Here is a 17,567-nt window from a genome sequence, read left to right as displayed (position 1 = left end):
TTTAAGTTTAATCGAAATTATTGTTACGATATCAAATTTTATGAGGACCTTTTACCTTCATGCACTAATTAATATTCCTTCTTTTTCTATTTAGTTATTCACTTTAGAAGTGACACACATACTAAGACACCAATTTTTATCATATGTTAGTTACATTTTATCCTTAACTTAAAACGTTATGCAATTACCAAGTATAATATTTTAATTTTCTGGTTCCAAAAAGCATGCATTATATACTTAGTAAACTAGAAATTTTTTAGAATTAAATAAGGGCATATTAGAAAAAAAGTTGTTGTCTTTTCTTGATTTGTTAAAACGGACAAGTAAATAGATACAGATATAAAAAAAAATATGGACAAATAAATAGGGACAAATATAAAAGGAAATATGGAAAGTAAATAGAGACAAAGGGAATAGTATATTTTAAAAATATATACCAATCTACGTAAACATCATAAATATTGTATTATTATAAATAGTAATGTATTAGGGTGCAATTGTAGGTTCTTTAATGGCAACACTGATAATGATTTAATTTAATTTAATAAGTTTAAATATGGAAGTTTAAATTAGTCAAATAACTACACGTGTAATAATTGGAAAATAAGAGGCAGATACGACATTAATTAAAAGATATATATGTTTTCAAATCATGAATTTGATTTTCATAAGTCCCAATTTACATCACATGCTTTTGTCTCTCAATATTTACACTAAAGACACTCCAATCATATCAAACTACCAACCGTATCTCTTACTCTCAATGCATTCTCACACTATAAATAACACTTCACAAAACGTAGGCACCACCACCAAAAAAGAAATACTTTCTAAACCTAGAAAGCACAAAAAAAATATTTTTTAAAAATTGTAGTTTGTTACTTGTTATTTTTCTTTATTACGATGTCTAAGGATAGAACAAATGGAAAGAACGAAAAGAAAGGTATAGTGAAGAAATTAAGAAAGAGTCTTCTACTAGGTAAAAAATTTTCGATGGACGATCAATCGGAAAATGAGTCAAGGGACGTACCGGAGGACGTGAAAAAAGGGCATTTCGCGGTCATTGCGATGGACAACGATGAGCTCAAGAGATTTGTAGTGCCATTAAGTTGCTTAACACATCCTTTATTCTTGAGGCTATTGGAACAAGCTGCTGAGGTATATGGTTTTGATCATGAAGGTGCACTTACATTACCATGTAGACCTAGTGAAATGGAGAGGATTTTGGCTCTAATATACATGGAGTTTGCGCGTGATTGCTTAGCTTAGTAGTTCAATTTTTTTTTTTTACTAGTGTCATGTTGCGACTGGATACTTCTGATTAGTAGAATGAGAAGATGAGGGGAAAAAGAAGTGATAGATGAAGTCAACTTTACTCTGATACCAGTTGTTATAGTAATATATGAGTTGATTATTTCCAAAATCTAATTATTCAATATTCCAAAAATTTTTTCCTTTGTCATGGTTTTGAATTTGTATTATCATATTGCATGTTGATGTAGTACAATATGTGTTTTGATAGAAGTGGAGAAATTAAAGAGTTCTAGTTCAATTTTGAAGTGGAGGAAAAAGTAATGAAAAATAGTTGTAGTGAGTGATTTTAGCTATGAAATAAGGTTTTTCTCCCCTAACTATTTAGTTTTTAATGCCTTTTACTTTCTTGTGTTATTGGGTGCATTTTAGTTGTATATACTTCAGTCTGTTCTAAATTTGTTTGATAAGAAAATAGAAATTCAAAATTTGTGCGATGCTGCATGTAGATGCTTATTAAAGTTAGTTACATCGATATTTTGAAATTATTGATTATTTTAATAAATTGATTATACTCAAGATAATATTTAATTATTTGACGTATCATACATAAAAAGTCACTTAAAATTCATTAAAAACAAAATCACGAGGGTACCTATTTGAAGAGATGTCAATTGATTATTGGTGAATATTGACTATCATCTCGTGATAAGAATAACAAATATTTTTTGATAAGGAGATTTTAAATTTAAATTCAATTAAATTCTAAAATTATTTTATCTCAAATTTTTTGATGTGAATTTAAATTTAATCGAAATAAATAGAGTAAAAATTATTGAAACATGTACTTCACCGACAAACAAGAAATTAAGTGTGATTAGACGTTTAAGGTTAATGAGGGTAAATTACAATTCAAAAGGAATGGTATAGATAGTGAAGTACAAATAGGTACGAACAACGGACCGTACACAAAGGTAAAAATAAAACAAGGTACAGTGAAAGGTTAACACCCACAATTTTTGACTTTTTATTGTATGGAGTAATGGACTGTGGAGTTGAGAAAATATTTACTTTTTTTCATGTAATGTAGTTTGTCTAAGCAATAGTCGATCTATTTCCAATATTTGGATAATAGATGATTATGCCAAAAAGATTACAAAAATATGAAGTTTTAAAAACTTTGCGAAAACTAATAAGGATTCTGGCAAAGGAGTAATTATTTTTTCTATCCTTAATTAGAAGTCTTAAATTTGAATTCTCTAGATAGGAAGTCATTTTTGTTAAGACCTCTTTACTCTCTACTGTGAGGGTTCCCGATGCGAATTTGGATTTGGTTGGAACTTTTCAATGCTAATCCAAATTTAGTCGATCTCAGATTTAAGTCCCTCAAATACAGAGTCATCTTTGTTACTCCCTTGAGTAGGACTTCCTAATAAAAATCCAGATTTAGTCAGGCACTTTTGTCTTTGATCCTTTAAAATATTCAAAAGTAATATCTTTAATTTTCATCAAATATTTTAACAAATTGTCAGTTAAATTTGAAGGTAATTGTGAAACAAAGTATTTAAATGAAAATAGCGGGAAACTCCAATCAAAACCTTCAAATTGCAACAACAAAAATTGCATTATCACATCAAAAATATTTTTTTTGAAGTAGTAGTATAATAAATTCCTATTCAATCCTCTTTTTTCCACACAACTCCATCAAATTTAACACACGAAATTCATTAAATAATTTTAAACAAATTTATAAAACTAAACTATTTAAAACCTTACTTTGAATTTTAAACAGAAAGTGTTCATTTCTGTCATATTATGCCCCAAATTTTCAATTATTGTACCCGGGTAGGCAAAGTTAGGCCCATGATCCACAAGCTTATTAAGAGAAGTGTGAACAAGAGAAGATGTTTGATTGAAAAACTGAAATGTAACACATTTAATGTGACAGGCTTAGCTGATCAATGTACAGACACAGTAAATTTGTGAGGGATCCACTTGTGAGTTTGGTTGTTGACAAAATCATTTTTTTTAATCGTCAAAAGATATGATGCAATGAATGAAATTATTTTTTTATCTAAACAGAAGTCTCAGTTTAGATATAAGATTTGTATTTAACAAGGAGCATTAATCCTGAAAAGACCTTACGCGATGTACATTCGGATTAATCAAACTCCTGGATATCAAAAGAAATCGAAGAAAAAAACAATTTATTCTATTTCTAACCCAACTATTTGGCTTTATTCATTTTAGACATTTATAATCATAGGCTCGGACTTATTCAACTCTTGAAATTGTAGAGTTCATGAATTCGATCGAATTCAATAAATTTATTTCAAATTTTATATTTATGTTAAAAGTTTCATTAAAAATTTATAAGCTAGAATAACCACTAATATAAAAGAATTAATACCCCGGAATCATAAACTATATAAGACAACACGACTACTGCGAAAATGAGGAGTAAGACAATGGCCAGATCGATCTAAAAGAGAGAGAAAAATACAAAAACAAAGGATAGAATTGCAAAATATTAAAATGTGGTTGATTAGAAAAAGGATAAAAAAAAAAGGAAGAAAATAAAAATTCTGTACACGTTCAATTTTGAGTTAAAAACACAGATTCTGTCCCATCAGCATTGTTGGGTTCAATAAATATGTATTTGACCGCTTTAATAATAGACCAGAGTGAAATACTAAATTTATTTGGTCGGTAGAATAAATATAATAATTTTAAAATAAATATTAAATTATTTATATTTTGTATTTAATTAATCTCAAAAACCATTTTATATTAAATTTGATGAAATTAATTATCTTGTATAATAAGTAAAATATCGTTAACCATTTCATCCCAAAGTTGCCTAGTTAAAAATTTGATCCATGCATTTGCTCTTCTTGGTAACATAAAATCTAAAATGTGAACTCAAAATTCTAACACTTCTTTTATTGACCTCATCACATGTTGTCTTATCTCATCACATTTAATTTTATGGTATTATTAGCATTTTGAAGATTTAAAGGGGGTTTTGATTTGATTTTAATTAAGTAGTATTCTTTTGTCGCTTGTATCACCTCGACTCAAGTTTCATTATAGAACTGAGTGAGTAACGAGAGCTGAAGTTAAGATTTATGGTTACGCTCTATAGATGTTTATACAATTCTTATGAATTTAATTTGGATTTGTTTAAATTCATCCTCTTGTTAGATCTTCATTGAAGGATTATATCCTTTCTATTATGCGGAATTCGAGATAATACGAGAAAATATAAATGCGAAAAATAAGACAACAGATTTATGTGTTTCACCAATAAATTGGCTACGTCTACGGGGAAGAGGAGGAACAGTTTTATTATGGAGAGGCAAGAACAGAATTCAGAATAGGGCTTGCCATAGGGTCTATATATATATATAGTGCTAAGCTACGCCTTAACAGACTTGGGCCCAAAATACAGAATTGACAGATAATTAAGGGCCCAATACAACAACATTGTATATCGTCGGGCCGGGGGCGACTCCGCCCCCCCCCCCCCCCCGAACCCCCAGGCCAGGGGGCGCATCGCCCCCTGGACCCCCCGACTCGCTGACCGGGCAGCGAGACCCCTGTTCTTTCTATTGTAACGGGTCCGATTCAAGGCATTCAACAGTTTCTATGAAAATGACGACCGATGACTTTCATTACTAATAAAACAACTTTCAAACTAGTCAATAGTTGTTCCTTGATTGCACCCCCACAATGAATTTTAATTTACTAAATCACATGTTTCTGTTTTTGAAACATTACATCTAGATTTTTTTAAGAGAGAATAACTCGACACAGACCACTATGTGTGGTCAAGTGATGGTTAACAACTCATACAGGAAATGCTTTTAGTTTATTTTTCTTACATTCAAATACATTTGATCTTAACTATGATATTTTCATAGCATTTCTATCTTTTTAGGATGTATTGTAGAAGTAGTTTTCATGGTTACAAGTTGGTTATTTCAGCGTACCATCTTAATCAGAAAACGAAGTTTATTGCTTGTCATTTTGCAATGAAAAGCTACCTCAGTCCTTCTCATGCAATCTTTCATTCTCCAATTCCCAATACAAAATTCCATTTTTTTCCAAATTCATTACTTTTTTGTTCCTGGCCGGTGGCTCTGTTCCCTTTACTAAAAGTACGGTCGATATTTCTTAATATTTCACAAATTCAACGAATAAATGATATTTTTCTTTTTATTTTAGCCTTGAAATAATATATTTGGCCGAACATAAAAAAAATAAAATAGTTAATTTATGTCCATTGGTTATACTACTTAATCAAAATATACTAATATATGTTCATTTATTAAAAACTTGACTTTAAAAAAATATTAAATAACATAAAATTATTTAATTTATTAAGGAGCGTAAAATTTAAAGTGATGAAACCTAAATAGAAATAGATGGAGTACAAATTATGTATTAATTTTACTAAATTAATTATTATCATTACACTTCTAAATTTTTAAATCCAAAAGATTGTTCATTTTGTTTCAGTTTATTTGGTCTTCGCTGTCTTTAAGAAACCATTTATTTCAAAATAAATGATATTTCTAGTTTGGGATGATTTTCTTCTTCTTTTGTCTGTTGAGTTTCTGAGTAAAAAGTGAAAAGATTACTTCCCCTTCCAATAGGCTTTTGCCTTCTCATAGTGTAGAAATCTATCAAAAATGCTTCCATAGGCTGGTGCAAGAATATTCAGCAGAGGGAATAATATATATTAATACTATGATCAAGTGTCATTACAGGTAAACATATTTTGAAACAACACTTCAATGACAATACTTGGCCAACATATGTAGTACACCTCTTAAAATGAAAAGGTAAATCCATAATAGCACTGAACTAAATTCTTAAGAACAGTATAGAGTGGTGATATTTATGCAATGCATCAAGCTGACTGCTGCTAGCGCGCTACGTCTTTAGCTTCATGAACTATGATAATGGACAAAGGCCAGAATAAATAGGACCGCAAAAACATCGCACCACATAAAACAGCCAGTCCAGTCATATGGTGACCACGGTTACTTCTTAATCTTCTCTATGCATATAGAAAAACTAGGCATTGTAAGTAACTAAAACTGTAGCTACTGCTGGCCTGCTGCTGATAATGTTTAGCCAGGAGAAGCAGTCATATTATGACTTGCTAGTAGTGTACTAAAACTTGGAACATCTGCTTCACTCATCACCCAATCCGGCCCTCGCCTTCAAATGTAGCTTGAAGTCCATAATGTCACCCTTCCACCGTGTCACAGTTTTATTTTCACATACCCATATCTCATGGGCGACCTGGTTTATGAGCCTGAAATCATGACTAACAAGAACCATTCCACCATCCCATTCATTCAAAGCCTCGGCAAGTGAGTCAATTGTCTCAATATCGAGATGGTTGGTTGGCTCATCGAGAAGCAGCATGTGAGGTTGTCTAAAAGCTAACCACGCAAATATAATCCGGCTACGTTGACCATCTGACAAGTTTTTCATAGGCATTACTTGAGCTTTACCAGTAAGGCCAAACCTCCCAATTGATGCCCTCATCTTCTCCTCCTCATTCCCAGGATACTCTTTTATCATGAACTGAAGAGCAGATAATTCCATGTCAAGCTTCTCAGCCAAGTGCTGGTGGAACTGTGCAATCCGCAGGTGATTATGCCGCCTAACCATGCCATCAAGGGGAACCAACTCCCCTGTCATCAGCTTAAGTAGCGTGCTCTTTCCAGCTCCATTAGGTCCCACCAGTGCTACCCTTGAATCAAGGTCTACACCAAAATCTAGGTTCTTGTAGATGAGATTCTCGGGTGTGTAGCCAAATGTCACTTCCACAAACTGCAGAACAGGAGGGGGAAGTTTGCCAACATTAGGAAAACGGAAGACCAGGACCTTGTCCTTTGCCACCTTCTCTGTAAGCCCTCCACGCTCCATCTTAGCCAGTGTTTTCTCTTTACTTTGTGCTTGACGGGCTAGTTTGGCAGATCCATGTCCAAAACGAGCAATGTACTCCTTCATTGAAGCAATCTGCTCCCGCTCCCATCTGTACTGTTTCATCTGATTTTCTTCCAACTCCTCACGGGTTTGGACATATTGATCATAATTACCAGTGTAGAGCTTCAACGTCTTATTTTGCATATGGATGATGTTAGTACACACACCATTTAGGAAGTCTTGCGAGTGTGAAACAACAACCAGAATACGGTCAAACTTCTTCAAGGTTTCTTCTAACCACACGCAAGCCTCTAGGTCTGTATTCAGGAAAAGGATATCATAAGCATTTCAAATCTAAAAAATCTGAGATTGAAGGATCCAGCAAACCTTCCATTAGTATGAAGAAACAACAATTTAGGAGGGAACTTCGCATCACTACTTAGCAGAGGGAAACAGACACAGAAAGACACACTAGGAGAAATGCTGTAACCAGAGTGAAATAACATGTCTAAGGTCTCATATTAAATTTTATAACGTCAGTTTTCATTATATTAATTCATCCAGAATGTAATAAACAATGTCTCCAACCAAAAATATCGCAACACAATATCTTATACACTAGAAAAATCCATAAGAAGATTACCTAGATGATTGGTGGGTTCATCAAGCAGCAAAATGGTCGGATTCATAAACAGGGCACGAGCAAGAGCAATCCTCATCCTCCATCCACCGGAAAAATCTCGTGTTTTTTGTTCTTGCATTTTCTTGTTAAATCCAAGACCGAACAGTATTTCAGCTGCACGCTTCTCAGCAGTTGATGCGTCCAAAGCTTCCAAACGCTCATAGATGCGTTCAAGTTGCTCTCCACCACCATCATCCTAAGGATAGACACGAAACGAGTTATCAGTTAGCCAAAAAAAAGTAGACCAAGCCCGTGGAATACATTGCTAGTTCATTATTCAGGGCATAATACCTGTGCAGCCAAGACTTCAACTTCTTTCTCCAATCTCAACCTCTCTTCATCGCAACTAATAACAGCTTGAAGTGAGGACATGTCAGACGCTTCAATCTCCCGCGTTAGATGAAAGATATCCATATGATCTGGGATGGGAAGTTCACGACATCCTATAGCAGAAAGAAGAGTAGACTTCCCACAGCCATTAAGCCCAAGCAAACCATAACGTCTGTGCAATTAATATCCCAGGATATGACCATCAGCTATAGTAAGGAAACAGCAACACAAAGATATAACAAACCTTACCTTCCGTAGTTAAGCTCCAGTTCAGAATCAACTATAAGATCATGTCCATGAAAAGTAAGTGATAACGATTCTATCTGCAAACAAAGAATACCAGAATTAATATAATTGCGGGTCTTGCATGAAAGAAAACTTCCTCTAGGTAATAATCTTTTTTATAGTTACTGTAAGTCCAAAACCATAAGAGGGGTGCTTCTTGTTCATGAGTAATGATAGCCATATGCAACTTCACCAATCAAGACCCCTGTTCCTAACTACGTGAATATGGGATAGATTCAGCTATTGACTGATTCTTCTTAATTGAGAAATCTCTGAGGGCTAGTGACACATGGTTTGAGACCGTTACACGCAGCTAACCCGCACATGTGGTTTGCCCTCTTACCGCTAGACCAAAGCCCCACGGCTATAAACTGATTAAGGTACCAAGATATGGAATATCACACTATGCACAAAAACACCCAAGTGATTGTTCTAGTGCAACGGAGATCAAAGAAATGAACAACCAAAGGATCATAGGAGTCTTAAGTTAGCAATAACGAATAACGAAAGGAGATAAACCCATGAATCAAAAAGATCATCTACAAGTATTTAGAGAGTGTATTGCAAAAAACATCCAAGACCAGATCATTGGTGTTTTTATAATTTAGTATGTTCTTCTTTTTTTAAAAAAATATATATTTTTTTTCATGATATCTTTTTAGATTCATCGTTCAACTATTTTCATGGGCAATAATAGTAACAATTTCTACAAAATTCAGGTAAAATTTTGCTAACTTGATTGAAATGATTTCCACTTATATATTTCCAGTTTCAAGTCACTATAGTTTGGAAATACTCTCAATTCCTAAATATATATATATAGTTAAACAGAAGCTTTTCCCCTATTTATCAAACTAGATTTTCCGGCGCTTAACAAGGTAATATATCCAACAGTTCAATTCCAGAAAACCCAAAGGAACTAACCCGAATATCCCTGGAAAGTGGATGTGAACATAAAACGCCGGTACAGGTCCGATCAGACAACTGAATTTCTCCTACACCATTCGTCAATTCATCGACACCGTTACTCTCCGACGGAGTAGATGTTGCAGCCGCTGCCGCCTTCATCACCGCCGCCTTAGACTTCCCTCCTCTCTTCGCAGCTGCTGCTGCCTTCTTCTGCGCCTCTCTCTTCTTACTCGCATCCGACACCATCTATCAATTCAGAAAAGAAAAGAAAAACTCTCCGATCAGAAAGCAAAAACTACAATAATATGCAATTTAATCCAAAAAAAAATAACCTGGAAAAAAGTTGCAATAATCAGATGTGTATGAGGGTTTTGAGTGTTGAAGGAGAAGTTTGATGAATATTTATAAGAAGATTGTGGGAAGAAGATGATACACGTGTCAGTTTTACTGTTGAAGTTCAGGAGAATTTGATCGGTGATGCTTTTTAGAATTTCTCTTCTTATTTAAGTTGCGTAAATTGACTAAAAACTGAAAATGTCGCACTGATTATTTGACATATGAGAAAAATACCACGTCGATAAAAAATGTTAGTTACGGCTCACCCTCATAGAATAAAATAAACTAAATTCAGGTAATTGAGACCATTGATAATTAAGGAGGATTACAAATTTAAAATGGTCTGTGGCTGGTATTATTTTCCACTTTTCTACTGTTACGTAACTCGTCAGCATAATATATAGGCAGTGTAAGTTTCAAGAAAAACACATAATCAATAATCACATCATGTTGGAAAAATAATTCAAATTGATACCTGTTTTCAGCGATTAATTTATTTGGTTATTTTTTACTCCATTTAAAACCAAAAGGGAAAGCTAAAATGTAATTTTTTATGTTGTCATCTTTTTTTTTTTTACTAGATAGAAATGTAAGAACATAACATGTCATGTGAGTAATGAAAAAATGAGAGTGCTTGGATTAAATATTTTAAAATAAGAAAATGTAATCAAATATATTTGTTTGGGAAAATATGTTCCAACCAATTTTTAAAGTGTTAAAAATTAAGTGCAACAATTGAAAAGACTGCACAAAAATAGGGCAAGGAAAGTGGAAAATAAAGCGTCAGTCAGTCTGTCTGCATCTTAATCTCCCTTGTTTTTGTCTACACAAAAGCAATTGCCTCCACTCTAAAATAGAGATTTCTAGCATAAACTTGTCTCAAATTAAAGTTGTTTTTAAATATTTTGTGAGTAATTTGAATTGAAAAATGCATAAACAATCCTACCAAATGAACGAACCAATGAGAGCATAAGTAGACAATAGAACAGTAGAAAATCAAGTACTCCATACACTCAACATAAATATAAAAATATTTCTCCTACTAATACTAATGTCAGTAACAATTCATACAAAAGTTTTACTAGCAAAAAGGGTATGGAAGTGTTCATAATTAAGCCAATTCAACAATAATGATATCGAAACTTCCTATTTTGTTATTTACAATTTTCATCCACATTTTTTTTTCTAAAACTGTCACATAATACTGCAAGCATTAGCATTTTCATCACTGAAAAGCTGAGTAGCATGAATTGCAGTTGCATCCAGCTCCGGGTACTCATACTGCTCCCTCTTCTCGCCGCCGCCGCCGCCGCCGCCGCCTTGCCCATCCTTCCCTTTTTCGTTTCCCTTCCCTCCACCTCCGCCTTCTTTCTTCTCTCCTCCTTCCTTCTTTGACGGGACAATTTGGACATCTTTCTTCAGCTGCTTCTTCAGTGCCTCTACCAGTTCCTTCATGTCCATTGAACCTGTCACTGTCATCAACTCCTTTTCGTGATCAATTTTCATCTCCTTGTAACCTGCATTGCCCGTGGAAATAACTATAGTTAGTAAAAAGGGGAGAATAAGAAGAATGTTGATTAATCAAACTCACCTTTGTTTTTAGTTATTGTTTTTTGAATCTTCTGGATGCATCCTTCGCAATGTAGATGCAATTTCAGTTCCACAGTGGTTACCGGAGGCTACATGGAGAATTAATCAGTAAGCACATAAATCCCTCAGCCATAAAAGGCTAAACTGCGCCTAATGCATTAAAAGACAAAAACAGAATACAACAGAATGAAAACGACGTAAACAGGTTTGTACAGAATAGTGAACAGAGAATAGGAGCATTACCTCTTTCTCTTTGGTTTTCTTGTCGTCTCCTTTGCTACTCTTTGAGTCATTTTCATTCTGCTTCTTCTCTTTCTTACAATCCTTTGGTAAAGGAGAGATAAGTTGTACAGGCCTGTTCATCTTTCGCTCCAACTTCTCCTTTAGCTTCAATGCATCCACTTCTCCGATTGCCGTCACCTTATTGGCTTCGCTATCACAGGTCACCTTCTCCACGCCTTTTTCAGCCGTAACAAACCAGAAGTTAGAAAAATCAGAGACAAGGAACCGCACAGCTTGGATGGAAACAGAGCAACATTCACAATAATCTGTGTGAAATCTAACTTGGAAACAAAACAGAGCAACGTAACAATGATTTCTACCTTCAAAGCTTCGAACGGTTTTGAGAATCTTACGGACGCAACCTTGGCAATGAAACTCCACTTTCAAAACCACATTTCGATTGTTCTGTTCATTCTTTCCTCCTTCCTTCTTCTCCTGGTGCTGTTCTTCGTTCTTCTTCTCGCCTTCAATATTCTTGATGCTGCTCTTATTCTGCAAACCTCACACAAAATCAGTTAGCCTTATCAAATCATGGACACAGAACAATGAGAAAAATAAATTAAAATCGAGAATCAATTTTCAAGTCCTTACCTTCCCCATTGTACTGCACCAAAACTACTCCTAAAACAGATAAAGGGTTGAAGTGTATTTATAGGGGGGTGGGGCTAGGTAGCGTGAGGAAGAAAGGGCGCAGTTGTACGGCATACATATTCATAGTATATTTTTCCATTTATAACAAAGGCAAATGGATCAAAAGAATTTTAAAGACAATTAATCCAAAAATTTGTTTTTACTATAATAAATGAAATTAGTAACAACTTACTTGTAAATTCAAAGAAGCAAGTGGGGAGGGCATAGCAAATTCGTTAAGAAAGTTTAAAAGTTGAAATAATCAATAAATTCATTGTGAATAATCAAAAAAGTTTTTGGGAAAATGAATTAAATTTAAACGGATTGAATCGTAATTGACTCGTATATGAGGGCATAGCAAATTCGTTAAGAAGTTAAAAGTTGAAATAATCAATAAATTCATTGTGAATAATCAAAAAAGTTTTTGAGAAAATGAATTGAACTTAAACGGATTGAACTGTAATTGACTCGTATAAATATGAATAAAAATAAATTTGGTCAAATATGAAATTAGTAAAATGATCCCAAAGGAAAAAAAATAATGAAAAAAAAAGGGAAAATAATAAATTAAACTAACCCAAAAGGGAAAGACAAGCAAAACTGACAAGAATATATCAATTTTGAATAAAACTAATAAGAGTATATCATATAGTAGTTAATCAATTAAAGCATTTTGGTGTTAGAAAATAGTAAATTAGATATGTTACAACTTTTACACATTAATAAATTTACGTTTAAAGAATTGTTAAAAAAAAAAGTTTTATATTCTAAATCATAAGGAAGGTCAATGTAATCAAACGAAATTTAGAGAAGGGAATTTTTTATTTGTTAAATATGAAAAAAGAAAATCTTTTTATAATACTTGCTAGTTTTAAAAATATATTTCCTGATTTTTGATGGGAAATTGACCTTTTAAAAACTTCAATTATTCCTCAAATCGACTTTATATACCGTAAAAAATCTCTGTCAAGATAAACCTAATCCAGAGTACAATGAGTTGGGCCTGATGTTGTTGGGCTGGACTATTCATATCTCCTTTAGCAATTGCATTAAAACTGGGTGATTGATCCAGTGGATCATTTGCACAAATAGGATTACTCTGGCTATTATTTTATTTTTATCACCATTTGCACATTTTCCAAAAGTAGATGTTTAAGAAAAATAACCACATCAATTTCATAATTTTGATACAATATCATTTCTTATAAATATTATTTTGGCTACACGTTGATTTCAAATGTTAAAGTATACACAATTCATTAATTAGGATTATCTTTTTGGTTAATTTTTGAAGATTAGGTTTTAGAAAAACTGTCGTTAGACATGTTTTTTAAGTGAGTCGTATGTCTAAATGTACAATTTTAACTTTCAAATATCATGTTATAACTTTAATTTCGGTTCTTATTTTATTTTTGTCAAATATCACTCAATTTATGTCTAAACGGATACTAATTAATTTCATATCCTTCTGTTATCTCCACTAGCTGATGAAGTAGGTAAATATAAATAATTCAGTAGACACAGATATAGTTGTTCACATAAATATTTACTTCTGTTTATTCTTCAGCATATGGTTTGCCTTCCCTCCTAATTCTTAAACATTAAAATAAATATTGATACTAACGATTTATACTTATTTTTTATATTTTCATATTTTTATATGTATATTTTGTAATAAATAAATGATAAAAGTAGTATCGAATAATACCTCTTGCCATAAAGATACCTCCAGCCACGGCCCATGGATATATATATATGTATATAATAGTATATCAGCTTAACTTAGCGTATATTTTACATCATTTTCTTTGTCGATTTTGTTATTTCGAACAAGAAAACTATACATTTGTAATGACAAATCCAACATAAAGTCGTGGCGGAGTAAATTTTTGCGATGACTATGACTGCAGGGAACGGGATAACTCTGATTTTAAAGGTTGTTTGGTACGTGAGATTAAGATAATAATTTCAAAATAAAATTTAGGGAAAAGGGTCTGATATACCCCTCGACTTTGTCATTTAAAGCTGATATACCCCTCGTTATAAAAGTGACTCATATATGCCTTTACCGTTATACAAACGGCTCACATATACCCCTGCCGTTACAAAATGACTCACATGTATCCTTCAATTAACGGAAGTTAAAACATTAGTTTTAAATTTATATTTATTACTTCTAATTTTTATAAAAAAAATTATTTAGGGGTATATATGATTCTTCTATCAAAGTTCAAGGTATATTTTAATTTTTTTCATACATAAATTATTTTTTGACTTCTTTTATTATAATTATTTGAGTTTCTTATTCTTATTTTGTTTTTTTCTTTCATTCCTTAGTTTAAAGAAAAAGAAATTAAACTATTTTTTTGTGTGTATTGTAATTTAATTTCGTATTCGAAGAAAAAATTTGGTCATCTACAATAAGTTTTACAAGAATATTTGTGAAACATAAATAAATTTGATTATCAAAATAATAATTATAAATTAGTCATTGAAACAAAAAAAGTCAAAAAAAATATGTTTGACGAGGATTAAATTTACTCATATGGGATTATATTTTTTAGAAAAAAAATAATAAATATTTAGATTAAAATTAATATTTTTTTCATTTCCGTTAGAGGAAAAAGGTGTATGTGAGCCATTTGTTTACAAATTAGGGTACATATGAGTCACTTTCATAACAAGGGGTATATCAGCTCTAAATAACAAAGTTGAGGGGTATATCAGACCATTTTAAAATAATTTTTAATTTATCACGTGTTTAATTTAAGATATTAACTAATTCCAAAATTATTTTATCTCATTATTCACACTGAAATAATGAAATTAGTATCTAATATAGACGATAAAATAAAATGATTCAATATTATATTTTTATTTGTCACATGCATTACTAAACGACCCCTTAAATGTACTGGATAAAGGGTCCTTGATATTCTGGATTTTGGTGTTGGTATCAAAGACCTTGGGCCTACAGTATCAATCCATAGACCTGTCGTGACAATTTATGATATTATAGTATTATGGCTATTTTTTTTTTTTTTACTTTTTATTTCGCATAAAATTTATTGAGATCTGATTAATTTAAATTTACATGTAAAAATATATAAAAAAAGTTACTTACTTTTTACTGAAATCAACTTCTACTAAAGAATCGATTAGTTTAGAATTAAAAATTGCATATAACTCTAGCATATCATAGACGCGATGGCTAGAATAAAGTAAATAAGAAAAGAAGGATTCTTATATAAATAACATACTAGATTTATCATTAAGTTTCTAATATGATATACGCATTGTTAACGCTCATTATACACAATGATACGTGTATTTTACATATAGTATAATATTTTTTGTTCTAGAAAATGCATCTAATAGTCATTCATTCAACTACTTAAAACTAAAATTATCTTATGAATGTATAACACAAGCAATCGTAAAATTTATGCATAAACATCTGTGTGATCATCTATAATTAATATATGATCTAAATATATTTATTAAAAGAAGTTAGTAATTGTTACATTTATATGTATACTTCTATGAAATGTACCTTTTCTTTTCTTGTTTTTATATTTATTGTATCGTTGATATTTTCAGTCTAACATAGTTGAAATATTCATGTTCACACCCTAAATATCATAAGCCAACCACAATCCAGATAGTTTATGAGAACGACCTACATAGATAACGAAATGTATCGAACTTTTTTTCTTTTTTTGAACATGTTCTTTGCACTATAGATGTATAATATCATATTTTATTTGTCTACTATATTAGAATATGTTCTCCATGTATTATAAATTTTAATAAATAAACTGAATTTCTTTCTATATACTTATTCTTAGCGTTAACTGTATATCCTTCAAGTTATTTCGTAAAATTATAATTTAAATATGCATTAAAACAGGGACATATGACATAATCTTACTCGTTAATCCGATATTTAATAAATATAGAATCTATGGATAAAATTATGACGTATGTATGTCCGTTGATATAAAGGGTATATATATTATAGATTTTGAACTGTGGAAGCACCAATATATCCTAAAAATATGATGAATGGTATTTACATACCATTTGCAATAGTTTGATTTCATCATTACTCTAAAATACATTCAAAATTCAAACCTAATAAATAAAAATGAATGAAAAAAGTAATTCGTTATTATAATCAGGTATATATTGCATTGTGTAATAATTATATACAAGGGAAAAGGCATAGATTTCTCCTTGAATTTGTCTCGAAAATTCAGTTACACACTTAAAATATCGTGATGATCTATTACAGACATGAACTTGTTTAAAGTGATATTAATGACCCCTTCCGAAGACAATCTCAATTTTTATGTGAGAAAATGTTTTACACGTGTGTTGATGACGTACATATATTATTTTATATTTTTTAACCGTTTTCCTTTACTATTTTCTCACTTCCCCAAAATAGTTACTTCTACTCCATCTCTTTACCTTTTAAAATTCATTTCTTCTTCTTTTTACATAAACTGAAGTAAAAAGAGAGAAAACAAGACGGAAATACTAAGATGATTATCAAGTAAGAGATGTTGGCAGTGGTGATAGGCGGGGGCAACACCATTGTCGCCGGTGAAACAAAAAAACTCACAGATCTGTAAAATTACTTTCAGATCTGTATTTCTCTTCAAAATTATTTATACTTGTGGATACAAATTAAACATTTCATTTGTATTCTTTGTGCGTAGTGAATAATCAAATATGCTATTGATGACGGTTTGAGATAAAATGACATTGTGATTGGTGTTGTGATAAGAATAGTGAAGACAAACATAGAGTAATCATTTTTTTCAACGAATTTTGAAAAATTTAGGCAATATAATCATGAATTTTATGAGTAAATAATTATGAGGTTTTCAATAGAATTCATTATCTTTCTAAATTTTTTTTCTCAATAATCTTCATTAATGGATGCTCGGATGAGTTTGAGCAAGAAGATTATGAAGTTAATTAAATTAAAATATTATTTATCTTTCGATGGAAACCATCTTCTTTTTCACTTCCTTTCTATTTTTTTAGATTTCTTATGTAAGAAGTTTGAATATGTGTCTAAAGAACAATAATTAATAGTGACAAAGTTGTAAAGAACTATTGAAGAAGATGTCAAAATAAAAGAAATTGTGAAAACATTTAAAAAGAAATTGAGGGCACAAATTAAAAACAAAAAAAATTATTATTGATATAATTAATATATTAAAAATTATATTACTTAATGATCAATAAGATAGTGCCACACGATTAAATTTTTCATTTTAATATATTTTTTTTCTTTTTCTCACGCACTTAAAGG

At 31.5% G+C, this 17,567-nt stretch overlaps 3 protein-coding genes across 3 annotated transcripts; 1 reads left to right on the top strand and 2 right to left on the bottom strand.

Annotated features, from left to right (window-relative positions):
• The first annotated feature begins 903 nt into the window (after positions 1 to 903).
• On the top strand, positions 904 to 1,269 carry LOC101259551 (auxin-induced protein X15-like). Its single transcript, XM_004242050.5, has one exon. It carries the CDS (start codon positions 904 to 906, stop codon positions 1,267 to 1,269), a length of 366 nt encoding a protein of 121 aa, XP_004242098.1.
• Positions 1,270 to 5,970: 4,701 nt separating this feature from the next.
• Positions 5,971 to 9,916, bottom strand: ABCF2 (ABC transporter F family member 2). The gene is made up of 6 exons (NM_001366440.1): positions 9,736 to 9,916; positions 9,419 to 9,649; positions 8,459 to 8,532; positions 8,171 to 8,381; positions 7,841 to 8,075; positions 5,971 to 7,514 (listed from the first exon to the last, which is right to left on the bottom strand). Exons 2-6 carry the CDS (start codon positions 9,647 to 9,649, stop codon positions 6,454 to 6,456), a joined length of 1,812 nt encoding a protein of 603 aa, NP_001353369.1. The 5' UTR covers positions 9,736 to 9,916; the 3' UTR covers positions 5,971 to 6,453.
• Positions 9,917 to 10,728: 812 nt separating this feature from the next.
• Positions 10,729 to 12,328, bottom strand: LOC101259853 (heavy metal-associated isoprenylated plant protein 3). Its single transcript, XM_019214352.3, has 5 exons — positions 12,203 to 12,328; positions 11,932 to 12,103; positions 11,573 to 11,787; positions 11,331 to 11,418; positions 10,729 to 11,256 (listed from the first exon to the last, which is right to left on the bottom strand). Exons 1-5 carry the CDS (start codon positions 12,209 to 12,211, stop codon positions 10,934 to 10,936), a joined length of 807 nt encoding a protein of 268 aa, XP_019069897.2. The 5' UTR covers positions 12,212 to 12,328; the 3' UTR covers positions 10,729 to 10,933.
• Positions 12,329 to 17,567: the final 5,239 nt, after the last annotated feature.

Source organism: Solanum lycopersicum, chromosome 6 (genome assembly GCF_036512215.1).
Source record: "Solanum lycopersicum chromosome 6, SLM_r2.1".
Classification (NCBI taxonomy): domain Eukaryota; kingdom Viridiplantae; phylum Streptophyta; class Magnoliopsida; order Solanales; family Solanaceae; genus Solanum; species Solanum lycopersicum.
This window is presented reverse-complemented; position numbering and strand designations above follow the sequence as displayed.

Excerpts from the sequence above, each read along its gene's own strand:
- LOC101259853 (XM_019214352.3), bottom strand. Across the intron at positions 11,419-11,572 it reads AGAAAACCAAAGAGAAAGAG|CCTCCGGTAACCACTGTGGA; the intron begins GTAATGCTCCTA and ends TTCTCCATGTAG. Across the intron at positions 11,257-11,330 it reads AACAATAACTAAAAACAAAG|GTTACAAGGAGATGAAAATT; the intron begins GTGAGTTTGATT and ends CGGGCAATGCAG.
- ABCF2 (NM_001366440.1), bottom strand. The coding sequence starts at position 9,649 with ATGGTGTCGGATGCGAGTAAGAAGAGAGAGGCGCAGAAGAAGGCAGCA. Across the intron at positions 8,382-8,458 it reads CTGGAGCTTAACTACGGAAG|ACGTTATGGTTTGCTTGGGC; the intron begins GTAAGGTTTGTT and ends TTAATTGCACAG. Across the intron at positions 8,076-8,170 it reads TTGAAGTCTTGGCTGCACAG|GATGATGGTGGTGGAGAGCA; the intron begins GTATTATGCCCT and ends GTCTATCCTTAG.
- LOC101259551 (XM_004242050.5), top strand. The coding sequence starts at position 904 with ATGTCTAAGGATAGAACAAATGGAAAGAACGAAAAGAAAGGTATAGTG.